This window comes from Pezoporus flaviventris, unplaced genomic scaffold, assembly GCF_033815535.1.
Source record: "Pezoporus flaviventris isolate CSIRO_AGI_PZ_B2104156 unplaced genomic scaffold, CSIRO_AGI_Pfla_v1 ptg000031l, whole genome shotgun sequence".
Lineage (NCBI taxonomy): Eukaryota > Metazoa > Chordata > Aves > Psittaciformes > Psittacidae > Pezoporus > Pezoporus flaviventris.
The window spans coordinates 24,926,266-24,952,623 of NW_026892579.1; the positions used below are offsets into that span (position 1 = coordinate 24,926,266).

At 41.8% G+C, this 26,358-nt stretch overlaps 2 protein-coding genes across 7 annotated transcripts in view; both read right to left on the reverse strand.

Moving 5' to 3' along the window:
• Positions 1-7,481: 7,481 nt before the first annotated feature.
• On the reverse strand, positions 7,482-14,086 carry SDHAF4 (succinate dehydrogenase complex assembly factor 4). The gene is made up of 3 exons (XM_061460526.1): positions 13,952-14,086; positions 11,003-11,155; positions 7,482-7,756 (listed from the first exon to the last, which is right to left on the reverse strand). The coding sequence occupies exons 1-3, from the start codon at positions 13,989-13,991 to the stop codon at positions 7,647-7,649; spliced, it is 303 nt and encodes a 100-aa protein (XP_061316510.1). The 5' UTR covers positions 13,992-14,086; the 3' UTR covers positions 7,482-7,646.
• A 4,440-nt stretch (positions 14,087-18,526) lies between these two features.
• FAM135A (family with sequence similarity 135 member A) overlaps positions 18,527-26,358 on the reverse strand; it is a 93,882-nt gene continuing 86,050 nt past the window's right edge. For all 6 annotated transcript variants that reach the window (XM_061460512.1, XM_061460511.1, XM_061460513.1 and 3 more), the window contains 2 exons: positions 20,844-20,957; positions 18,527-20,102 (listed from right to left, as the gene is read on the reverse strand). In XM_061460512.1, the coding sequence (XP_061316496.1) occupies positions 19,897-20,102; positions 20,844-20,957 (320 nt within the window). In that variant the 3' untranslated portion in view covers positions 18,527-19,896. The remainder of the gene's footprint in view (positions 20,103-20,843; positions 20,958-26,358) is intronic.

A 26,358-nucleotide genomic window follows, 5' to 3' on the forward strand; every position in this document is an offset into this window, starting at 1 on the left:
TTGCTGGGGTTCAGGGTACAGCCCCTGCAGCAGTTCAGCCCAGGCCTGGTGCCACTTGAGGCAGGGATGCCTGCTCCTGCCTCCCTCCCCTCCTCTGCTTGCCATGCCTTCAGCCAGCACCTGCTGGCAAAGATCAGCCCAGCACTGCTGGAAGTGCTTGTGGACTCTACCCAGTACACACACAGGGCAGGCAGCAGAGGTGCTCCCACAACACTCCATAGATGAATGGTTGTGATCCCTTCTCCAGCATCCACTTCTCCTGCCCTGGCACAACTCACCTGCCTTTGGTGGCAACAATCAAAACATTTATTTTCTCTTCAGCTCTAAAGTGTATGAGGCTGTGGGGTAGAAATCAAACAATGAGGTATTTTAAGATACAATGCAGCATGTAACAAGTGATTAGTATACCCACACAGAGGGTTACCTCAGATAGGTATGATGACACAGCATGCTAACTTAATGCTCTGGTCATCTCATTCTCCTCCCCTTATTTTCAGTAATATGGGGAAATGAAATACTTGTTCTTCCCTTGCATCTCTGCACTGTTGCGCTTTCTGGCTTCCTACAAAGCACCACAAAAGCTGTGCGAATCCTGCTCAGAGCATTCTGGTTTTCCTCCTTGCACAGGGCTTGCAGTGTGCAGCAGCTGCTGCAGTACAGCCGGTATTATCCACACTTCACCACAAATGGCTTTACAGGAAGGACCATCTGGTCATCAGCTGCCCAACGTGCATTTGCTTGTCCCCTGCTCCTTTTCTGTGCATCATTCAGCCTCTCCCTGCCAAGTGCTCTCCCACCAGATGTCTTCCTGGGTGAGGAGACAAGAGGACGCAGCACCCCCAAAACAGCAGCAGGTAGAGGGACCTCTTTGAGACCCCTGTTCTTAAGAAGGAATAAAGCCCAGCTTATCTTCAAAATGGAGACAGGACCAGAAGATAGCTGCCTGGCTCAGAGAGTGACCTTGCACTATTACAAACAACTGTGTTGGTACTCAGATGGGTCAGGCCCAGCGTCTGAGCTGACATCACACACAGCAGCCATGTGCATCACTAATTATATCACTTTGTTCTGTGAAGCCCATTTACTCAAAACTGTGCCTTTTAAGAGATGGTTTTGCCCACAGTAGTCATTCACAGGTGACCCTACAATGTACTGCCAGCCAAGTCTGTCCTACCTTAGCACGGGATTTCTCTGCAAACAGAGCCATCAACCTGTAAATCCAGCCAAGTGACTTGTTTTGGGACTGCCCTTGTCCCAGCTTGTTTGGGACCTTCACCAATGGCCAGTGCAAGAAGACCTTAACATGAGCTTGTGTTTATGTGTAAAACTTTCGGGAAGACTGGTGCTACTTCTCAGGGGCATCTCTCTCTCTCTCTTTGCATCCTTGACTTCCCACAAAAGCTACATTTTAATAAGGAATTTGTATTTGAGAGTCACAAGCAACTGGAGGAGTTCCAGTCCATGGGGCTTATCCTTTTCTTTGACTGTCAACAAGATCTTCACATACAAAATATAAATTATCAAAAGATTTCCTTTAGAGAAAGGAGGGAAAGGGAGAAGCACCTGCAATGTGGGATTAATTTTATGAAGTATCCTGTTACTACTCCAGAAGAACTACGGGTACCTATACAGAAATGTCTGCAAGGATGGCAAAAATCAAAAGCAGGATTAAATAAAATGCAATTTCATAATAAAAGAGCTGTAGCTGTCATTACCAGGCAGAAAAAATTACTTAACCATATAAAGGGAGGATGACATGACAGGCCTGCCAGACCAAACACTCACCTCTCATTATACTGCAGTCCTATCGCAAGGAAACCATCTGCAAAAAAAACCTGTCTGAAGATCACAGACATACTGTAGAACTTGCAAGTGAAAGCCCTGAGGTAAAGAGTAGGCTAAAAGCAGGATGTTCCTTTAGCCAAGCAGCATTTGCTTAAGTATCTTCCGGGTGATGGTAAATTTTTCGCCAGCTTTCAAACTGGAAACACACCACCCTTTGTTCTTTGACCTCTCACAAGAAAGTCACACAGACCAAGGCTTTGCTGAGCAAATATGTATTTTTCTTCCTAGTCTGCCAGTTTTATCTTGATCTTAGCTCCCCCTCTTTCAGCAGCACAGAGGATGAAGGCAGCTTAGTTTTTAGGTTGACACCTCATCCCCTCCCTATTGGGGAAAAAAGTCCCCATCAATTTCTAGGTCTGAGATACTTGCTGTCACCCAGTATAAATATATTCAGTGTTACCCTCCTGGCTGTATCACACAGTAGACACTTGTTTGGGAGGTAGACAGGCAGAAGGCATTTAAAGTCCCTGCTTCAGTGTTCTTCCTCTCGTTTTAAGGGAAGGTGATCAAGAGCTGGCCCTGAGAGCCCCCTTTCCTGCCAGCAGTGCTGGGGATGGGCACAGGCAGCAGCAGAACTGCAGCTCCGCTGCCTCGCTGCAACCCTCCCTTGGAAAAGGCAGTGGGCAATTCACACCTCGGAGTGACGAACACCCCAGTTTCTCTGCTGTCCCCACCACAAAGCTGACAGCTCTCCAATGGCATCTTGCTTAGGACAGCTGTTTAGGCAGCCTCTGAAGTTTAACGGAGGGGATGCACTTAAAACTTCCTCACATCCACCATCTGTAATGAAGAATTCATCTCCCTTGTTAAGATGGACTACTCTGCAGAGGCTCCACTGCAACTAATTATGAAGCAAGCACAGATGGCTACATAAGTCACTGCGGTTTAAAAGAGCTGATTAGGAGAGAGTCCCAGTATAAACAAGAGCTCATTATTAGAATTAACCTGAACACCAGTTCACTTCATAGCTCACCTAATTCTGTCAGAGACTAACATTTGAAAATTATAATGACGTTTTGATGGCCAGGTATGTCAGTTTATTACAAATTTATTTGTTAAGTATGGACCTTAAAGAACTTATTTGAACACTCCCATCCTAGAAATGGCAACACTAAAATATGTGGTATTTTACAGGCCGGAGACCACAGCTGACTGGGAGATTTAATGCCTGGAAAATGATGTCAAAGTCTTACTGCTCTAAGCTTTAACTGGCATTCTGGATGTTCTCTGAAGGGAAAAAAGAAGCTCTGCTCGCAGTAGAAAAATGCAGAGAGATGCTGAATATTTCTGAAGAAAATACATATGGTCAAAGTTATTCATCAGCTTGGTTTCCAGAGGACGGGAAGCCAATATCTGCACTGCCGCATGATTCCAGAAGCCAGTAATTTCAACTGTTCTGAAAAGGTGTCAAGAAGAGAGTAGTTTCCAAGGTAATTAAGTTACCATAGCTGTGAATGAGGAACAAGTAATGCCCCAGGCAGGGAAGGACAGGCAGAAAGATGCTCCTGCCTGGTGGGGACAATGTCAATCAACAGGGATACATGGAGGAAGACACTGGAGCTACAGGAGATGTAGGACATTCACAAGCAACAAGACTTCTTTAGTTCTGCTCTTCACAGCACTTGTTTTAGAGATCTTTTCTCAGGATTTGCCAAAACCTGATTTTATAATGATGATCCAGTTTCTACTGTGCCACCCTTTCTGCAGCAGAAGTCCTTGGGAAGCTTACACACTACCACAATGTAAGAGTGAGAGATGCCATGCCCACATTACAATGTAGACTGCATATCCCAGCTGATCTGACATGAAACACCAACTACCAGCTACACAGAGGTATGGTCATATTGCATGTTACAACAGCATGAAAGCAGCCACGAGTTTTGATGGTTTTGATCACCATTAGCACACAGAAACACACCTCAAATCATTTCCTTACGCTTTGATATGTTTGATGCAATGTTAGTGACTAATGAACAATGACAAAACCCACAGGACTTCCAAATCCTCCTCTCTTATGAATGAATACAGGTTTGCTATTTTCCTGACTACAGAACAAACTGTTGTGGTCCTTTTTAAATGACTATACCAAACCAAGTGTCATGACAAGGCATGTAACAGCCATCACCACAGATCGCTCAAATCTGTGATCATTTCTTGCAGTCAACTGAAAAAGCAGTAAAGTTTTATAACAACATTCTACAGCTCTTTACAAACATCTGCTGCCATAAAGGGTAATTTTACTGATTCACTAGACAATAAACCCTGCGCTATAACTCAGTAAAATCAGCACTGAAATACGTACTTTCCAAACAAGGCAATATAAAGCAAACATTAACCTGTAGAGTGTAACTTTATGTATTTTATAATAAGGTAATCACAGAGCAATTCCTTCAAACAATAAAGGCTTTGTCATTTTAATAATGTGCCAGATGTATCTATGCAAACTAGCAGAAACAAGTTAAACTTTAAAAGAGAAAACCTCCTGCAGAAATGCAGCTTTCAGTAAAGAAACCAGAAGGGAGCAGCAAAAGCATCCTCCAGTACTCCCAGAGTCTGCTCATGCTGGCAGAACAACTTTCCTTTGTCTCCCAGAAATCTAACAGCAAGCGGATACAACCCCTGCTGCTTTGCACTGTTTATACCAACAGAGAGCTACAAAAATAGATTCAATCAGTGTTTATGATAAAAACATAGCTATGGCCAATCTAATGGCTAGTGCCATAAGCCATTGCCGTACCCTAATGCTGTATCCCACTGAATCACTAACATTAATCACCTGGGAAGAGGAGGAAGGCAGCACTTAAAACATGCTGGAGTGCTTTTGCAGTGGCAGACGCTGCAGCAACAACTATTTATGCCCTATGTAAAATATCCTCGTGTTGGCTGTTGCATTCAAACCTTCAAACCATGACTGGCTTTGACAGGTAGGACAAGTGATTTTGTGGGATGTTATTTTAGACTTAATCATGACCAGAGCCTAGGGCTGCTCTGTTTGGTAATGCTGGACTGACAGAGCACATAGAAAGGCCCCCTGGCTTCCCCTCTTGGGTGGTTACGTGTTATTTTGCCCAAAAGCTCAGTTCCTTATCTCTCCCTGACACATTCCCTAAACAAACAAAACAAATACTTGGTGGTTACTGGCACTGGCCAGGGAGGAGGGCCTGAAGCTCCTCAAGACTGAAGCAGTATCCTCCATCTCCTGAGCACAGACTCCCTGACAGCTATTCACAACACTGATAGCAAGGGCCTTCTTACTCTGAGAAAGAAAGCAAGACCCCTGCATTTCTGAGGCACTCTTGTTGGTATGGACAGCACTGAGAAGTAACTTCCAAATCCCACGTCCTCCTCAGATGGGAGGGTGGGCCAGGAGTGCTGAGAGGCAGGCATCTGCAGATACGGAGGGGCCTGAACGGCACTCAGGTCTTTCCTTAATCACAAAGCAGGAGGAGATGGGAGGGAACTAACTGGAACATAAAGGAAAGCATGGAAAAGCGAGGCTGGTCCTTTATGTGCTAATTCAAACAGGTGCAATTCTGCAGCTGCTGTCTGTGCTGAAGGAAGCAACTAGAATTGAAAACCAGGAATGCGAAGAAGTTGAGGTAGGTAAAGGTTCACAGTGTGTGCTTGGAAGGTGAGAACCTGGCAAGAACACATGCAACCATCCATAGATGAGGAGAGTAAGATTCAGAATTCAAAAATACTACAGCTGTGTTAGCATTACTGCCTCTTCCCCAGTTAAGATGTTCTGCCTGTTAATAATGATGCAGAAAAGGCAGAAGTTTCCAATTAAAAGTTCTGCTTCCTGTTTGAAAACATGGCACATTGTGTGATGAAGCATTTTCCAACCCACCAGCAAGTGAACAGGCAAAGCATTACTACAAGTATTTTAATGAACTGTATATATTAAGGTTTAAAGACAGCCGACCCAGCACATACTAAGGTAACTGAAAATGTCAACAGATTTTGGGAAATTGTAACTATCACACTACCGAAGAGGAACTAAAATGGCTTTGGTAGGAAAACAGACCAACTCTGGTCAAATAAACACACCATCCAAACCATGCTGCAGAATTTAAATTTGTAGAAGATTAAAGGTTCAAAATGTAATTAGCACCAGTTACCATCTCATTTGAAAAACCGGCTTTAGTAAACCTCATTTTGCTCTTCAGCGAGGTACTTGGTTGATAAACCTTACTGAACAGTCTTAATACTTTAGTAGGGCATCGCTGCAGTGAGACAAACATCTTGACTGGCAACTAAGACAATACTATGTTGATAAAACACATATCAGGTATACAAACAAGGTAGATTTTAGTGGGGAGCTCCCCCACCGGCTGCAAGTTGAGCAAGTTCTAGGGAGTTTGTACACATTTGTGACAGGACTAACATACCCTAATGCTCTAATAAAATAATGCAAAAGGCAAAGCAGAACAAAACCATGCCTGCCTACACATAGCCAGAGCAATGCAGAACAGCAAACACCATGAAGTAAAGCTGTCTTTCAATTCAGACACAACTTGCTTTGGCACAGCAAAAGGCAAAAATGTACAGGGAAAAGAAACATGGGTCATAGGACAGGAAGTGGTCCTGTGCTCTCCAGGAAACATATGCAGCTTTAATGCCTACTGTGGTACTGTGGCAAAACCAGCTAATGGAACTGTGAATATATCAGCTGGAGCATGTACAGTAACAGAGGTTGAAAAATCTGCAAAACACTAGGAAGGAAAGACAAAGGGATGAAGAAAACATTTACAGCTAAAGACTGGAGAAGATCCATTTGTTTAGGCTATCAAAAAGAACTAGCACAGAAACAAATTGGGCGTATGTTCACACATTTTAATAATGACAGCTTGATCATATTAGTAAGTACCCACACAAGTGGAAAATTTGCACTATGCTACACCACTTTCAACTGGGCAAAGTCTTGATTTAAAAACTGATCACAGAATGACTGAAAGATACTTAGCTCAATGCCGGATAACTTAGTTTTAAGACCTGCGATATCAGATCTTCTAATGTATTCAGTCCTCTTTGACCAGGTGGTGTCAGAAAGCAATGGTATCCTTCCCCAAGCAGTATTTAGCCTGTTTTCAAGCTGGCATCTCCATTCATCAAGGAAAAGATACTGCAAATAGCACTGACAAAAAGCCACTGTACTTTAAAGCAGCACAGAGCACCCCTACACTACTCAACATCAGAAGCTGATCCTCTCAGAATTAAGCCTCCATTTCCATGCTGCCATTCACAGCCATCAGTCAGATGAGATAAAACTAAATTTCCATCCCCTCTCCACAAACAAGAGGAACCCCAACTTGTTCTCACAGAGACAGAGGGGACAGTTCTTGCCTAAGGTCACTTTTACCAATGAACCACTGTGCAAAAGGCTTAGATCAACCACATTCTGATCTCTTTGGAGGTGGGTGAACTTGATACACAGCACCTAAAGTCACGAACTGCAAAACTCTGCCAGCACTTTTGAGACATTATGTAGATGTTGAAATACATAAAGAAATCCAAGCCCTTAGACACCTCAGTCCGCTCCCGACTAACAATTTCACATCACTATTTACATCTGCATAATGTAAATAAACAGCATTAAAGATCAGGTGTATCTTGAGCAAATAATGGCTGCAAGATTTGAGTTGCAATACCATGTTTATTTACATAACACCTCTCAGAAAATTAACCACAAACATGACAGAAACAAGCAGCTTCACAATAAACCCAGGTAAGATTTTTCTGTACATTATATTTTTCAACAACTAGAAATGTTTTATTAGCTATACAGACACATTTATACATTAAAAATCTATACAACGTCCTTTTCGCTCCCAGTCTCCAAAACGTGTAGGTTCAGGGCCTTTCGGTCCACCTCTCTCTTTTGTGACAGGATTGATTCCATCAGGGAATTCTAAAACGACAGGGGAAGTTTGTTAAAACACCTATAATGTTGACAAATATAAAATGCCATCACCTACAATGTTTGCCTTCTCTTTTTCATTTTCAAATACAAAATAAATTCTCTTGTTTTAAAGGCAATCCTGAGCTAAACATTTCCAAGTCATATAAAAGTAACGTCAAAGAGTTTTTTGACTCCAATCAGCAATACATGTGATCATAGTCAGCTATGCAAATAAAAACCAACTCACTGTCCAAAGGCACTGAAGCACCACAGTTTCTCATTAACTGCTAGAGAGAACTCATGCCCTTCAGGTACACTGTACCTATGCTCACTACATCCAAACACCAGCTCACTTTCTGTGTTTGCTTAGGTCCTAATTTTAAGCACTCCATTATTTTTAGTTTGAATTTTAGTCAAGATTTTATTATTCTTGTCCCTAAAGCACTGTATTTTCACAGTTGTCAATTTGTTCATCACCACCAGACTAGACACCTCACTCACAGGAGGCACTATGAAATCCTAAATGGCTAAAATTAGACTTTTCACCTTCTAAAACGCAGCTCAAGTTCCATAAGTTCCTCTGATGCGCGTTCAGGAGAGGGTGACTCTTTGTAAGTGGGGTATGAATGGGGCTCTCAGATCTCTCTGGTATGCTAAGCTTGCATATGAGCAGTGCTGCTTCTATTCCCAGTACCCTCCTAGCTCATGCCACCTACTCCAACACCATGGACACCTCACATTCAATATCCTTATGCTACTCAGTGCTCCTTTACTCAGGGCTCTCTCTTAAGAGTAGTAAATTCACGACACCTGTGCTGCACAGTGGCCATCCCACTAGGCATCACCAAGTGTCCTGGGTTCAGCAGTAGCAGTCATGTTTTTTCCTTTGTGGTAGCTGGTGCAGTGCTGTGTTTTGACTTCCAGCCTGAGAACAGTGTTGGTGAAGCCGATGTTGTCGGTTGTTGCTAAGTGATGTTTACCCTGACCAAGGACTTTGTGAGGCTCATGCTCTGCCAGGGAGGAGGGGAAGCTGGGAGGAAGCACGGACGGGGCGCCTGACCCGGGCTAGCCAGGGAGGTATTCCATACCACAGCACGTCATGCCCGGGGTGGGGGGTAACTGGGAGTTACCCGGAAGGACAGGGGCTTCCGGGTGGAACTCGTTTTCTTGGCCGGTGGTATCGTATTCTCTTCCCTTGTTATTTTCCCTTATTATTGTTGTAGTTGATAGTAGCGGCAGTGATTTGTTGCTGGACTGTTCTTGTCTCAACCCGTAGGAGTTGCACTCTCTCGATCCTCCTCCCCGTTCCTCTGGGAGCGGGGAAGGGGAGAGCCCCGGTGCAGGGGGGGGGGGACGACAGGGGACACAGACCTCAATTGTTGTCAGCTAGGCACCACTCACTGGGAGTGAGTGAACAAGTTACCTGACTGGGTTTAAACCACGACACCTAGTCATGCAGTAGTTTCTAGCACAGCACCATCCTAGGCTGAGTGTTTTCTCATTCTGCATTAGACGGCAGGGCTCCCCAAAGCTTCGGTATCCCACAACCTCCCTGGCCCACTGATTCCCCAGACCCTCCCGTACACATGCCTAACTTGGGGCTCCCTCAGCTGTATCCCTCACTCAGCCCTCGTGGGCAACACAAGTAATGAGAAGCACAGTTGAAAATGAGAAAAAACAGCAGAAATCCTAGAGAGCAGAGAAAAAGGACAGTGATGGAGGGAAACTCATGTAGCTACAGGCTGTACAGAATGATATCCTGGGATGCCTGTTTAAAAATTCATGTGGACCAGGACAGGAAATGTCAGTGTGTGAGCTCCTCTGGCAGTACAAGAACTGCAAATGCATCCAATAATATTTTTAGATGTCATCATACCAATATGCACTACTACTGATGTGCTGACAGCAGATGCAGAAGCTCAAAAGATTTCTCTATGATAGTTGCACAGCACTGGGAATTCAAATCACCAGCTGAAACTCTTACACTTTTCCCTAAGAACACAATGGGAAGTCATTATAACAAACCATCGCTGGCATTACATGTGGAAAATATACAGGTACAACTAAATTTAAAGCCAAAATAAACCTTGAGTCTTGTACTAAACCTAGAACAAAGCAAAAAGCAAAATATAATGATTATGCATTTGTTTTAAATGAAGCAGTGGCAACATTTTTCTTCTTGGTAATAAAAGGACAAGAAATTAAATAGCTGCTTGCACAGTAACTCCAACTCTGAGTCAGTTCTGTAGTGAGTCACAATCTGAAACTGCAACTATTTTGGAGATGATACTATAATTTTTCAGTCATTTTGTCATCTGGAAATTCACAGTAATCTACTGATGTATTAAAAAAGCTTGTCCTAGAGGCTCGAAATAGATAAACATGTTATCACTCCTGGCAAACAGCAGCAGAACATCAGATTGTGGTGAATAAGACAAATCATGACAGCACTTTTAGTTAAGGTGCATTGGGTCAGGGTCAACCCAACAAATATGGGAATATGGCTAATTACAAACAAGGAAGAAAGAGATTCTTTCTTCTCCTGTCTGATGAAAATAGAGTATTGTCTCCAGTGACTTCAGCAGCAATGTACGTGTACTTCAATCTTGTCAGGTTCTCTAAGCGCAGCCCCACTAAGTTAACTGGAACACAACACAAACAGCAGCAGTTCATTAGGTCTCCCGTGACACTCTTGGTGGCTCAATCAACTCAGTACCTGTTTCTGCCTTCCAAAACACTACCTAGGAGAATGGCTGTCCATAAAATACAGCATGAATCAGAAATCTTTTGTGGACTAAGAAACAGAACAGGCTTTTTGGATGACAAAAAGTAGCTGGTGCCCTCATCAGTCTAGCACCACAATGTACAGCTATACTGTAACAGACCAATAGCAGCTACATTACTTGGAATCATGCCATGGTTCATGGTGGAAAGCACCTTTGGCAGACATCTGGCTCCAGCCTTGCTCAAAGGTCAGGGCATCCAGGCAAAGCTGAGTAGCAACGAGAGGGATCATAGTTTTTCTCGGTGGCTTGTCACAGTGCTCTACCACCCTTGTCCTGAAGACTTTTTCCTTTATACACCATTTACTGCAGCTTGTCCCCACTGCCCTGCCTCTTTTTTTCAGAGCCATTAAGCTTAGCAAGTGAATATGAAGTGTGATGCAAGCCTATCCCTCTTCTTAAACCAACATCAGCACTGCACCTCAGGTCCTGCTTTTAAAACACGCCTTGCGGTTTGTAAAACATGACTTACTTTCCAAGGGTTCCTTCTCTACACTGAATTCCTCCGGTTCATCAAATCGACCTACTGGTAACTTTGGTTTCCTGAGTGGCTGCTTAGCAGGTTCAGATCTTCCTCCTGTCTTACAGCTGGTGCTCCTCTGAGAGCTGCACAACAGTGATAACTCTATCAAACAAAAGGACATGTGTACCATCAGCGTGAGGGTCATACTGTTCAGAGCACCTCTGAAAAACTCAGAAAACTTCAGAAACCAGGGAGCAGAGGGAAGGAAAATAAACTCCAAATATTAGTTTGACATTCAACTCACAAACACCTAAGCAATCGGCACCGATAATTATTTCTGGCCCTAGAAACATACGTAGGCAAAACTGTGTTAGTTGTGTAACTCAGTTCACATAAACAGTGTATTTTAAAGTGCTTGAATTTATCTTCACTGTTATCTTCTTGTATTTTAGACTCTAAATAGTAATTATGCTAGCACAGGCCAGTACATTCTGTTTTCCTGGAAAAGTCCTAACCTCCCCCAAGAAACCTGCCGATTTCCAGGTCTTGGCTCATTTCCAGCAGCTCTGGAGTCATAAAAAGCTTCTGCTTTCCCAAAAGAAAGTTTTAAAAAATAAAAAACGCTGTTCCCTCAGTAAGAGCTTTTCCAGAACGCTGGTAGATAATAGCTGGGCTTCGCTTACGATGGTAAAAGAGTGCAGCTGGTAGTCAAAAGCAGGACAAACTTCCAGCACATTTAAGTTAAATTACATAACTGCATGCAAAAGCTTTAATTAAAAATATAAATATCTTTCCTTTAAAACCCTACTTTTTTAACATAAATGGAGGAGAAAACTTATTAATATCCATACCTAAAGTTCTCACAAGTAGAATAAAAATGGAGATGCACAACTATTGCAAGTCATAAATCACAGGAGTAGGGGGAGGGAAAGAAGTGGGGGGAGTGAGTGAAAGAGTTGCCTGACTGGGTTTAAACCACGACAGTTTGGGAGCGACATTAAAGATCATCTAGTTCCAATTCCCCTGCCATGGGCAGGGACCCCTTCCACTAGACCAGGTTGCTCAAAGCCCCATCCAACCTGGCCTTGAACACTGCCAGGGATGGGGCAGCTACAACTTCTCTGGGCAACCTGTGCCAGTGTCTCACCACTCTCATAATAATGTAATTCCAATAAATTCAAGAAACAATTCAGGAGTCATAAACAAGCCAACAAGTACTTACAAAGATCACTCAAAATGACTTCTGTTTCTCCATTTGGTTAAAAAGCCAAATGTCCGCAGTGAGCATAAACTACCCTCTGAAAGTATTTCGGCTACGCATAAGTGCCTAAAGGAGGTCTGACTTAAGAAGGAAGACTTAAACAGAAATGCTCCCTGTACCAGCCTTGGCACAAAGCACTTGCAAGAACTATTATTCTACCTTGCTGAAGAGATCGTATCAGGAAACCTTCTCAAGCAGTGTGGATCTGACTCACCTCTATATACACACCCACTAACAATCCACTTGTATTCCCACAATCAGCATACTCATTCATCTCAAGACACCACAGCTTTAAGGTTAAACCCTACAGTCACATAAACAGTACTATGCTGCCAACTGCTGCCAATCCCCAGAAGGAGTAACTTTTTTTTCTTGCCTTAAGCATGACATAATGGACTATCAACAGTGAGGAACCTACTCCTTCCACAAACATGGGATCTTTCTACTCTTGCCAAGCAAGCTGAAAGAGAAGCTAGCTACAAAATTAAACTATAGCTGATATTCTAGCACAAATTCAAATAAAAGTCAGATTAAGGTACTGATATGAAACTGATTATCTCAGTCAACAGAGAAGCAGCAAAAACCGTTTTCCTATTTGTAATGCTTGATATTGGTGACCAAAATAATTTTTCTTGACAGAGGTGACAGAAGTTCAGCATTAAGTACCTCTGAAAAAGACGAGAGGAACAATCAACTCTGTCAGTAAACAGCATTCTATAAGCAGATCGTTGACTCCTTCATCCTTTATGAGCTATCACAAACTCAACCAATTTATTAATTATATGCCTGAATTTAAAAGGAAGTTGAAAACCACGGGTCTTTAAAGCTGCTGCACAACCAACACCTGTAATATCCAGTTTTTCCAAGTGGTCCTCAGACCACAATTTATCAAAACAAAGCCATCCCTGTGGCAGGAGCTGGGCACTCGGGGCATGCTCGGGATGAAGTGAGGTGCACCAGCCAAATCCTGCCATGAACCTGATGGCCAAAGAGCCTATAAAGACATCTAACATTCTGCACACCCCTCCTGCCTACTTCAGGAATACTGCATCGGTAGAGATCACAGAAGTTTCAGCTTCTGATGGAGAAGTGGTCTGACCCGTAGCCCTCTGGAACAGCCTAAGATGTGTGTGCATGTGGGACATTCACTGTTAGGCAGGCTACAGGCTATCTTATTTGCCCTCCAGCCTGGGTTTCTCCATAAACAATCACCTATTTCCTCACATAAAGGACACAGACCAACTTCCAAAGCCTCAGTTAAGTTCCCTCCAGCTAGTCTACAAATACTATATCACGCGTTAGTATTTTACTAGCGTTTAAGTTTGTAGCAACGATAGGCGAAAAAACCCTTCAGAACGAGGGCGGAGAGCAGCAGATTTGCAGTATCGGGGAGAATATCAGTATCTGGAATTACCAAAAAAACCCCACCCCCAAACAGGAATCCTGTAGAAAAAAAACAGTAAGAGGGGGAAGGAGCTGTGGGCTGAAGAAGCGGGGGTCGGGCACGTCCCCCCCTCACCCGCCGCCATCTTAGGCACCCTTCAGCAGCCCCAGCGACAACAGTCGCTGCCGGTAACCACCCCCCAGTCTCTCGCTCTAACTCCCTGCGTGACGAAGGCAAGGAGAGGCTGAGTACCCCGTCAACGGCAAAGGCCGTCCCCTCCCTCCCTCCCTCCCGACCTCCGCCCGCCTCTTACTCGCTACCCGGGGCACTCCGCGCACCATTCGCAGAGCCATAGCCCCGCCGACACAAGACACCCGGGGCAGGGGGACGACGAGGGCACGGCGCAGGCGCGATGCGCATGCGGAAGCAGGAGGCGGGGCTCGCCCGCCTGAGGGAGCGGTGGGGGGAAAGGCGGTTGAGGTGATGGCGGCGGCTTATGGGCAGTATGGTTTCTAGCAGCATGGGACACCAGTCACCCCCGCGCCGCGCTCCGTCTCTTATGAACGGAGCGGAACGGAACGGAACGGAACGGAGCCTGTGGATCCAAGTGCTTGATAGAAGCAGTTCCTGGCTCCTGGAAGTGCTCGAGAAATAAGCTGTAACTCTCCCTCCCCACTCCCGCCACCCCCAAAACCCGCAACAAAGGCGTCTTCGTCTCTTCCGTGCAATAGTTTATGGCTGAAAGCACCTTTTTTTTTTGCCCAAACGTGTGCATATAGATATATAAAATGAAAATTAAAATCCTTGTTGAAAAAAGTTACGAGGAAATAAATACTGTAATCATTTAAATACATTCAAAGTTACCAGAGAATTATTTACATACTGTAATTATTTCAATATAATCAAAGTTACCAGAAAATCACTTGAATAGCAGTAACTTAATAATAAACTTTCTGTCCTATGCCCCAGCTAGTGGCTTTTCTGCACTCCAACAGGCATCATCACCCTCTCAGGAAGAAAGCAGCAACCAAACCCAAAAGCTGACCCAGAACAATTAGACCAAGTCTTCCCAGTTGCCCCTGGAAAAAGTAACACCAGTGATCATGGGCTGGAGCTGCAGTTAATTTTCTCCAGTTACTGTTTTTAATACGGAAACATTTGCTTTTTGTCACTTCTGACTTCCCCAGCTAAGCTTGTTCTTCCATAAAACAGGATTTAAAACACTCTGTCCACAGATACTAAGCTGCAGAAGGTGGCTTTCATTCCGCCCTTCTTGGAGTCTAAAACAGCATTTTGTGTTCACATCTAGAGTTTAAGAAAGCGAACGTCCTTGGTAAATTAACAGCAGCAACACTCCCTTGAGTTTATTGCACTACATCTGGCACTGCCTCCACACCGAAAGGGATTGAATTTAACTCCCTGCTTTACGTATAACATTTTCTCAATCAGCTTTTTATAGCATGGTTAATTGGACATTAGAGACCAGAAACAATAGAAAACCCCTTTCTTAATTCTGACAGCAAGATACTGTGCCTCTGTTTCAGAAAGAAGAAAGAGGAATTTTGGTGGTTCATGCAGAAAAAATACATCCCCTGCCAAAAGCAGCAAGAAAAAAACAAACATCTGTGCCAACTTCAAGAACTTATGTGCTCAATACACTAAAAACCGTCCTGAAATCCTTACCTTAAAAACACGCATTCAAGCTGTCTGCAGATACCAAGTAATACTAAGCTGTTCCTAAACAGCTTAACACAGTCCAAAAGATAATGCTTACATATACTCTCAAATGTTATGAAATAGCAATGTAAGATTAACTAGGAACTGTTCCACACCATCCTGCATGACATCTTTGTCTCTAAATTGGAGAGACATCAATTTGATAGGTGGACCACTCAGTGGATAAAGAACTGGCTGGATGGCGGCACACAAAGAATTGTGGTCAATGGCTCAATGTCCGGCTGGAGACCAGTAACGAGTGGTGTCCCTCAGGGATCGGTGTTGGGACCAGTCTTGTTCAACATCCTTGATGGTGACATGGACAGTGGGATTGAGTGCGCCCTCAGCAAGTTTGCCAATGACACCAAGCTGTGCGGTTCGGTTGATACACTGGAGGGAAGGAATGCCATCCAGAGGGACTTGACACGCTTGTGAGGTGGGCTGATGCCAACATTATGAAGTTTAAACATGACAAGTGCAAGGTCCTACACCTGGGTCAGAGCAATCCCAGGCACAGCTACAGGTTGGAGAGACTGACTGAGAACAGCCCTAAGAGAAGGCCTTGGGCATGTTAATTGATGAGAAGCTCAACATGAGCCAGCAGTGTGTGCTCACAGCCTGGAAACCCATGTCCTGGGCTGCATCAAAAAGGAGCATGATCAGCAGGTTGAAAGGCGATTCCACCCCTCTACTCTGCTCTCATGAGACCCCACCTGGAGAAATCCATTCAGCTCTGGTGTCCCCATCATAGGAAGGACACGGACCTACTCAAGCAAGTCCAGAGGGCCATGAAGATGATCAGAGGGCTGGAGCACCTCTCCTACGAAGACATACTGAGAGCTGGGGCTGTTTAGCCTGGAAAAGAGAAGGCTCCGGGGAGACCTTATAGCCCCCTTCCAGTACCTTGCCTACAAGAAAGCTGCAAAGGGACTTTTTTCAAGGGCATGTAGTCACAGGACAAGGGAGAATGGCTTTAAAATTAAATAGGGTAGATTCAGATTAGACATTAGGAAGAAATTCTTTGCCATGAGGGTGGTGAAACACTGGAACAGGTTGCCCAGAGAAGTTGTGGATGCCCCAGACCTGGCAGTGTTCAAGGCCATGCGCGATAGGGCTTAGAGCAACCTGGTGTAGTGGAAGGTGTGCCTCTCAATGGCAGGGGGTTGGATCTAAGTGATCTTTAAGGTCCTTTCCGACCCAAACCATTCTGTGAGTCTAAAAATAAGCTGAGGTCTTCAAGATAGTTTTTTCTAGTCTACATTTATTGTATTGCTGTAAAAATGCAAAATTCACTTCTTGCTCCTGAATTACGTATTTCTAGATCTTGTGGTTGAAAGACAGTAAGTGTGAACACTGGTAAACACAAACATAGCACATGCCCCAGGAATTTTTTACTTCGTGATTCAATGCTATGTTTTCTGTTTCCCTGCCTCTGTTTACTTATCATTTCTCTCTTACACTGCAGCTTGCCTTGCCAGGAAGACCCAAACGATACTGTATTTTGCTTTGCTGTTCTAAAAAGCCAAAAATAAAAGACTTGGTGCTAGCACAAACTCTGCAGCAGGTCAGTTCAGCTGAGCAGAAGGTAGGCTAGCCAGGCAGCAAGTGTGCTGACTCTGCCTAAATGATTCCTATTCCCCTTGACCAACTCAAGAAGCTTGGTTATCAAAACACCACACCTGGTCAGGACTGTGCAAAGAAGACTGACTTGGAATGAAGGGTGTTTTGTTTTCCACAGTGAATCTCTTGGCTCTGCAGCAAAGCCCGGTGATTTCCACAGTAAAATGTGAGTTCTTGCAAGTAGCAGCCACTGCTAGATTTGTGGGATCAGAAAGCTTGATTTTGATGGAAGATCCAAACACAAACCACAGAATTTCTTTATATACACTACATGCAAACAAGAGTTCTGATGCTCATTTTATGCAGTGACCTCCTAATAATATTGCTGAGAACTTTGTGAAGTAACAGCAGCAGCTACTGCCTGCAGGGAGTATGAGACTGGAAGCTATCTAAAGGAATGTTAAGACCTTAATTTTTATCTCTCATTCTGTAAGCAGTATAATTCTCTTTCAAGCTGCTGTCGGATACCTGCATAAAGCAGAGGTCACCATCACTACAGGAAGATGAAGCCTTCATTCAAACAGAAGAGGGGCGAGATGGAACACTGTAGCTGCTACTGCATCAAATGACACTGAATTATGTATATGAGTCCATATTCCCATCCAGTAAATAGAAATATGCGGGAGTAGGGGGACTGTGCTATGCAACACACATGCAGTTGTCCAAAACATCCAAGACTACATGTGTTGTTCAGAGAGCAACTGCAACTGTGAAGGTCTGCAAGTGCAAATATGAACTTCATATGCTTCCAGGACATGTCTGGGTCATTATTTTCTTACAACACATTCCTTTGGGACTTGGAGATGTCAAACAGCTGCAGTTCTGAGAGGGGTACCAGACCACATGTGGGCTGCGGTGGGCAATACAAATTAGGGGAGAGAAATTAATTTAATGTTCTCTTAATTTTCCCTGTTGCTTGATAAACTTAGATGCAAATACCACAGGATTTCATTCCTGCGCCACCTGTTTTCCTCAAAGAACAAAGCAAATTCAAACCTCCTTAAATAGTCAGGTTCTACTATAAAAATAAATAAAGTGGTTATTTCTGCCAGGATATTTCTGCTTTGCTCATCACAAAAGCACACTTTACACTTCAGGATTTTCGGACAGATGCAGCAAGACAGGTGTTTTTCACTAGTGACAGAAACATCCAAATGCGTATACACTAAGAGCAGCTGACCTTCCTCATTGTGAACCAAGGGAAATTCTATATATCTCCCTTCCTCAACTGATATTCACAATTTAGCCACTAGCTGACTACTATACTACTGTTAAATAAAAGACAGTTGAGATGTCAGAACGTAATTTAAGTATTTAAAACTTAGTAGCACCATCAGAAAAGTTATTAAGGTAGACACTGTTATAGTGGGAATGCATTTCAGATATCTTTGTGTCATAAGGACTTGCCCAACACAGCTCTAATAAAATACCCTCTCAAATGTGCATGTCACTGAACTGTAGATGCTTATCTAGCACCTTGTGAGCCATAGAGAGAAAAAAAATTACTACAAAGATTGTATTGTACAACAAACCATATCAAATGCCAAATCACTTCATTATAAACTATTATTGCTATATTCATTTCAAATAATACAAAGTCAGTACTTATATACAAAAAAGCCTACAAATTTTGGTTATTAGCAGAACATTTCAGTTTCTTTAATTGCCTCCATTAGAGTAATTTGTTCATTTTATTAACACCAGATGCAATAACACAACGCTAAAAATAAACATGCATTATACAACAAATGTATATTTTTCAAAAAATGTTCATTACGATTAGTGTACAATTAGTGAATGCACAGGTAACTCTTTCTCCCCCCACCTTTAGTGAATTATTGTTTGAAAGAGAGAAAAGGGAAGGGAGGAGAAACCAAACTTAATGCTATTCAGCACCAGTAGAAAGTCAGTAGACCTTTAACATTCCTGTATATCAAAAACATTTTATCTGTATCACTAAACAGGCAAAGTTTACAATATTGTCCCATTTGAAGATGGATCGATTTATATTTACAATACTTTGTAGTCAATAAAACATTTTAACAATATTTAAAAATTGCTTAAATTCATAAAAGTATTGCAGAAATTTTTAACATGTACTTATTTTACGTACATACAAGGAAGTCCATGTAAAACTGTCCATATTCATCTGAAGAACTTACAGAGTAAGGAGCAATTTTAACACAGTTTGCAGAACTCCAATTATTTGAAGGCAGCTATCATGAAACATTCAAAAATCCTTAGTTGCCATTTGCTTCTGAAAACTAAAGTTCCAGTAATCAAGTATGTAAACTAACATGTTTTTGAGATCAGCAGAAAATATATTCCCACAGGCAGAACATATTTAACAACGATGATAATGATTTTGTAGAACACTGTTACGCTGTAGTGATATCTGGACAAACAACGTGGCAGTGGTCTTTGCCAGACCCATGGGTAGAGTCGTTTTCAAATATCCAGTATTTTAGCAGCTCATTGTGTTTCCAGTTAAACTTCCTACAGTGCTAAAATACGACAACTGAACATGTACGACCTTATCAGGATCTTAAACCCCAATTTATTTTGGCATCCAAAGCCTGTTGTAAAAGGTAGCCAAGTGACACTGACTTCTGTCATCTGAGAGCCAATAATAAACCAACTGGAAGTACACACCGTGCTTTAATGTCCAAATAATTAGGTACCCCAAATTAAGAAAAAGTAATAGAAAAGTAAAAAGAACAAAATAAAAAAATATTGCACAGCCACATTACCTAGAAAGTAAAGTTGATGTTAAAAAGCCTTAAGTGTGGATGATATAAATTATCTTCCATATAAAAAGTATAAATATCTCTTAAAATACAGCTGCAGCTATACTTCAATACCACACACTATTTGATTCATCTGTTAATGAGGTAATAACCAAGTCTCTTAGAATGCTATTCTCTACTGAAAATATTTTAGGGCAGCAACAAGAAAGAATTTTTCTAAAAATATTTCTGAATCAAGAACAGCTATGTGTGCAGCTCTTCCTATGAGAGAATCTGCTGTATTGGGTAATGCATTAATTACATTATAACGAACCAAATTACATTCCTTATTCTGGAGAACTGGCAGAAGCAGGTTCTGTATCATTTCAGCATAAATTGGTCCTGCAGAGGAACAGAAAAGTTGTACTGAGTGAATCACCAGAAACAAATACAGTTCTTTGACCTTGAGCTCAAAAGTGAATACATTCCAGAGTAAGAGGGGCAATGATACGTGTTATGCTGGTGTTCTGTTAGAATACACAGGAAGCTTAGTTTTACCAGAAATGTTGGAAAAATAATTTTAAGCTATGCATTTTAATTTTGTGCATGTATAGAGAGAATGAGCTCATCAGTATTAATTTATTACACTGTAAAAGGTATTTATGTGTCAATCTGTAATGATAGAATCTGGTTGTGCTAGGATGTCTCAACAGTAAATACAACAACCAACCATCACTGGAAATGGGAAAACCATCTTTTCTTTCAGCGCTAATATTAAGCCTCAACTAAATACAGGCCATGTGCTCAATACTGTAACTTGACATCCTCAGAAGTCAAAGCTATTTGTCCTCCCTATTCAGGGAACACACAGGGGCTATGTTCATCCCACCTAATTTTCAATGAACTCTGTAAGCTCGAAATTTATTCAGTCTCATATCTTTTTACATGTAACAGAACAGGACAGATCCAGAAAGCAGTTCAGCTCTCACTTGGATTTTCTCTCTCCAGAACTACAAAGTAAGCCCAGAGTGTCTAGACACATAATAGAGGTGCCTCAGTTAAGCACCCAAAATTAAGTGGGATGAATCTGAAACTATGGGGTTTAACCTCCATGGTCTGCTTATTTTGCAGGATATTTATTACCTGATTGTTTATCCTTTAAAGCTGTTTTACACATCTCAATACGAGCAGAGTGATAAGGAACGTAACGATCCTGCAGAGATCCTACCAACACAATGTTTTTGAAGTAATGAAGACCTACAGGAAAAGAGAAAAAGGGATCTGTTATAACAAATCCCTTGACGATTACTACAGAATAATTTACGACTGAAATTCAGCACCCATTTATTACAAGGTACAAGTTCCTGAAGCTGCTGATAGAGACAAAAGTGAAAAAAAAAACTTTTTTTCAGAGGTTATTTCCTAGTTTTCAGTATTTTGTACACTGCATGGGATGAAGGCTACATCTCCAAACCAGGTCAGTTACAGAAACAACAACTTCAGAACAACTTCAGTATGTGAAAACCTAAATACATCTTCCAGGATTTCACAGAAAATTGAAAACCAAAAAACAACAACAAAATCTATCAAATCTATAAAAGTATACAGAAGATGCGTCCAAACTAGATCCTGGTTCCAGTTGTCTTCAAATAGGAAGTCTGTTTAGGTGGCTTTTTTTGGTTTTGTTTGGGGTTTTGCTTGTGTTTTGTTTCACAGAATCACAGAATCATAGAATAGTTAGGGTTGGAAAGAACCTTAAGATCATCTAGTTCCAACCCCCCTGCCATGGGCAGGGACAAAACACACTAAACCATGTCACCCAAGGCTCTATCCAACCTGGCCTTGAACACCACCAGGGATGGAGCATTCACAACCTCCCTGGGCAACCCATTCCACTGCCTCACCACCCTTAAAGAACTTCTTCCTTACATCCAATCTAAACTTCCCCTGTTTATGTTTTAACCCATTACCCCCCTGTGCTGTCACTACAGTCCCTAATGAAGAGTCCCTCCCCAGCATCCTTTTGGTTTCTTTGTGTTTGTTTTGTTTTGCTTGTTTGGGGCTTTTTGTTTGCTTTTTCCCTGTGCTCACTGAAGAACCAATGTTCTCGGAAGATTAGCTACATCAATGGGAGTTTTTTATCTGACATCTGATGAAAAATGACTGCAGCAAATCACACAAAGACACAGATGTCAGTTCCAAAACCGTGTACCAAGTTGAAAAGAACAATAGGAATTCTCCGCAGGCTTATCTGTAATAGCTTTGTAAATTCTTTGGGAGGCTGTATATCTTGTATTAAGATTTTTTGATATGCACTTTCCCTAGGGAAATATCCATCAGCATTCACATAGAGGTAGAAAGAAGACCAGGTGATCCTTAAAAGGTCCCTTCCAACCCAAACTTCTGTCTGATTCTAAGTGGACTGCCTAGATCTTTTAATCGACCTGAAGGAGGAAGAGATATCCTGGGGAATCTTTAGAGGAACATCAGTTTACATCAATCAATATTGAAACAGACTGTCTTCATCACTGTGATATAACACAGATATAACAACAAAACAAAAACTAGGCTTAGGACATCACAGACTAATAAATTAGGCATCCCCTTTTGGTCACAGTGACTCATTCTGGTTCATAAAAATAATGCCCTGCGCTTCCCTACCAGGAATCCTTCATTATGAAAAAGTGCTTGAGGGAACTCTTCAGTAGGAGCCAGGAAGGTATTTCGTACACAAGTTTTATTGTTAAATATTTGAGCAGCATTTTGTGCCTATTGTGAAGAAAAAAGTCCAAGTATTTTATTTTGAAGTTGTTTATTATGACCAGGTTCATGTGATATATATAGACTGCATTATGATTACATGGATGGGAGAGGGAAGAGTCAACATGGTGTATATAAATGTATAGAGGCTAGCAGTTCCATGGATTTCTACAACGTGAGATAACTCAAGCCATTTGCCAAGGAGAAGTAACTGCATGGTGTTCCGCAGCATCCCTCCTGCTCTCTAGGCAAGCTATGGGACTACTTAGGACACAGGCATAGAACAATCTCTAATTTGGAAGCATGCAGTGCTAAACTGTACTTAAATGTACATGTGGAGAAAGAAGCAACGTATTACAATCTTTCATTTATGCAGCAGTAAACACTGGACCACCAATCATCATTACATATTCTTTTTTCACTTACTGCCTAGACATTAAATACATTCTGAACAAGAATATAGCTCAGTTAATTCGTATCATCCACAGCTTTATTTTCCCACACCACACATAATACTGTCATGTGTACTGTAAGAATTAAAAAAAAAAAATCCCATATTAAAATTATTCTGAGTAATTAATGAACCAGTTTTTCTTGTGCAGCAAAATTTTCAGCCACTGAATTAAGTTAATTCAGTCCCAAAATCTCATGAGGCCAATACTTTCAGGTTGTTGTTAGGCAGAAATGCTGGAAGACTAAAACCTAACTCTGTCAGAACACATACATTTGGACTCATCACCTACTGAACAGATCACACATTTTCACAGAGTACTATAAAGAACACTGAGGTTGTCATTAAATAGAAAGTGCTGACTAAAATTTTTAACAGGATTTGAGATAGCCTGTAAAAGAACAACCCAAGGGAAAGATCACTGCTGAAGTAACAACCTTTGTCCTATGTAACAGAATGTTCTTTCCTGTAGTAATGAACCTTTAATTGGCTTTCCAAATGTTTACGGTGATCCCTATAACCTAATGGAATCTCAGTCTCAGCCAAAGTGAATTTAAGCATACACAGAGAGTACCACCACCGTGCCATTCATGTCCAGCAGTGAATTCTGAATAACTGCATTAGTCATTACTTAAATGAATTAATGATAAATTCATTTACAATTTTTCCAACTAATAGGCCAAGTGGAAAAATTTGTCTGGAACAGGTGGTTTAGAGACCTGGTAACTCACAACTAACTGCAATCACAGAAGAATAAATCTATTTATATGTTCAGGCACCAGAATTGGATGATCAGTCTGTCCTCTAGCTGTAGCCAAAATCCAAGCAGTGATGGGAGATTGAGCCACTGTACAATGGGCTGCTGATTATCTCTTGCGACTTGTGTGACAAAAAGGATGACAAAATTCCATACCACTGCCCTTTAACTAATCCAAAACAAGGTATTTGAAATGGAGAGTATTCAGTGTGGGGTGCCACAGAGTTCTTGACCATAATGAATTCTTGGAAGAGAGCTATGGAGGGCTGGGAGGTCCTTCCTCTTTGCAGAACTGATTAGGTTAGTCTCCATGCCATGCTACCAATAGGGATGCTATTTCAATTCTAGTCTTATCCTCATCATGAGTTACAAACAGGCACTATGTCAAGTTAAGAGCTGAAATGCCTTTTCGCCTCCGCAAAGCTCAACAGCACCAAATAAGCTAAGCTGACATCCTGTAGAGAACAGACATCTTAAGAAAACATGTCAATCACACTTTATCACTGAAGCTGATCTGTTGTTAACATGGATGCAAACAAAAAACAAACCAAACATCTTTTCCTCCTTTCACAGATCAGGAAAATGCTCATTTTAAAGGGGAAAGATAAGGCAATAAACAAGCACATCAGAACTCCACTCTAACTGAGACCTCTGGAAGTACTAAGACATACGAATCTAAACCCACCTACTTTGACCTTTTTCAAGGCCAGGTTGGACAGAGCCTTGGGTGACACGGTTTAGTGGGAGGTGTCCCTGCCCATGGCAGGGGGGTTGGAACTAGATGATCTTAAGGTCCTTTCCAACCCTAACTATTCTATGATTCTATGAAGTACAAACATATCCTGGAAGAGACTATGGCTGTACATTCACATTTGAGAACTCCGAGGCACAAGAGTATCAGGGCTGTAGAGCAAACCTCCTGGTATTAAAAATCCCTCATCCATCATAATACCCATTTTCAGAAGAGTTTACTTTGGACTTTTTAAACTGAAAGAGGGTAGATTCAGACTAGATATTAAGAATACACTGGCACAGGTTGCCCAGAGAAGCTGTGGCAGCCCCATCCCAGGCAGTATTCAAGGCCAGGTTGCACAGGGTCTAGGAGCAATCGTGTCTAGTGGAAGGTGTCCTTGCCCATGGCAGGGAGGTTGTAAACTCCCTGTAGATGATCTTTAAGGTCCCTTCCAACCCAAACTATTCTTTGATTCATTCTATGATTCTATGACTAGGTCTAGTCTGATCCTGTGATTGTAACATGCTCCTAATGCCCATTCATTGTGTTCTGATGTAAACAGGGATCATGAAGAGATTTGCTTCTGGATGCATTCCTGAGTGCTAATGTGGGTATATTCTAAGTCTGAGAAATGGGACTTAAAAAAAGCTCAGAATTAAAGCTGAGGTAAAAAAACTTGCTGAAGGTTTTTTGGTCCAAAGATTGTTGCAGGAAGCACTTCCACCAAGGAGCAAACAGTTATAACTTGGACAGAAAACAGCATTTTGAGGTTTGCTTTATGGAAGCCAGTATCAGCAAACCATGCTTCTGACACACATCTTTATGCATTATAGGAGAACAAGTTCTGTACAAAGCTTTGGAGTCAGTCTACTTGCCAAGTCCTTAATTGCAAATGATCAATCATACTTTGTATCAAACTGGGATCTACCTCCTGAGTTTTCACTTAATATTTTTCAAGGGACTGATAAGCTCAAGTTTCTGCTGGCAAAGACCAATTGATGGAACTGGACTCTTTGTTTTTAGTACATGTTCTGACCAGTGTACTGGCATCCTGAACAAGGTATTCACACAAAAAAGTCTTGTCTGAAACCACAGTAAAGCCAAATGTTACATGTCACTGACATTTCTTTTAGACTATCAGAACACCAAAACTAGCCTACATATCAATGAAACTGTTCTCTCACTGCTACCTGGTATCATTCTCTGAAATAAAGATTTACATTCCTAGGATACACTACTACATGGCCTGAAAAAAATATTACGTCATAACTTACACTTGAAGATGACACATAATGTAGGCTTTTAAGGCTGCTGTAACAAGTTAACACGGTCACTCTTTCTGCTTTAACAAACTTGACAGCTAGGCAATGAAAGAGCTGTACCTGACTTTTAAAAATATTCTACAAGTGTAACACTATTAGTGCATAAAAGCAAAATGAGTTGACAGACAAACCGCATACAATGCTACACAAAAGCAGACAGTTAACCGCCATCATCACCTGTCATTTGCTGTGCTCTACCCATCACCTTAAAAGGCATTTACATTTTAAGAATCAATTCCTACTTATACACCAGAAACGGATAAAGAGAATTGTTAAAATAAGTTATCTGTCATTCTGCCTTGACAGATTAATTGAAACTGAAATGTTCCCAGAGTTCACTTGTAAATGAAAGCTAGGGGTATCTCCAGTACAACATCTGAGGAAATTCTGCAAACAAAACGTACCTGTATATACTTCTGAGAGAACACTCTAGTGAGCCCCTTCTAAACCACAGATAGTTATGTTGCAGTGAATGCATTCCCTTTTAATTTAAGGACACTAACAACATTAATGACATCAACAACTTTGTAACTTAGGTTTTGTCACGTAGATCAATCACTATTATAGCATGTAGTTATATTTATGAGGTGCAACAGAACATGTCAACCAATTCACACCAAGTTTTCTGGTGTGAA

Coding starts and splice junctions, on each gene's coding strand:
- SDHAF4 (XM_061460526.1), bottom strand. CDS start 13,991: ATGGCTCTGCGAATGGTGCGCGGAGTGCCCCGGGTAGCGA. Junction 11,156..13,951: donor CGGAGTGCCCCGGGTAGCGA/GTAAGAGGCGGG, acceptor TTTGTTTGATAG/AGTTATCACTGTTGTGCAGC. Junction 7,757..11,002: donor AGAGAAGGAACCCTTGGAAA/GTAAGTCATGTT, acceptor CTGTCGTTTTAG/AATTCCCTGATGGAATCAAT.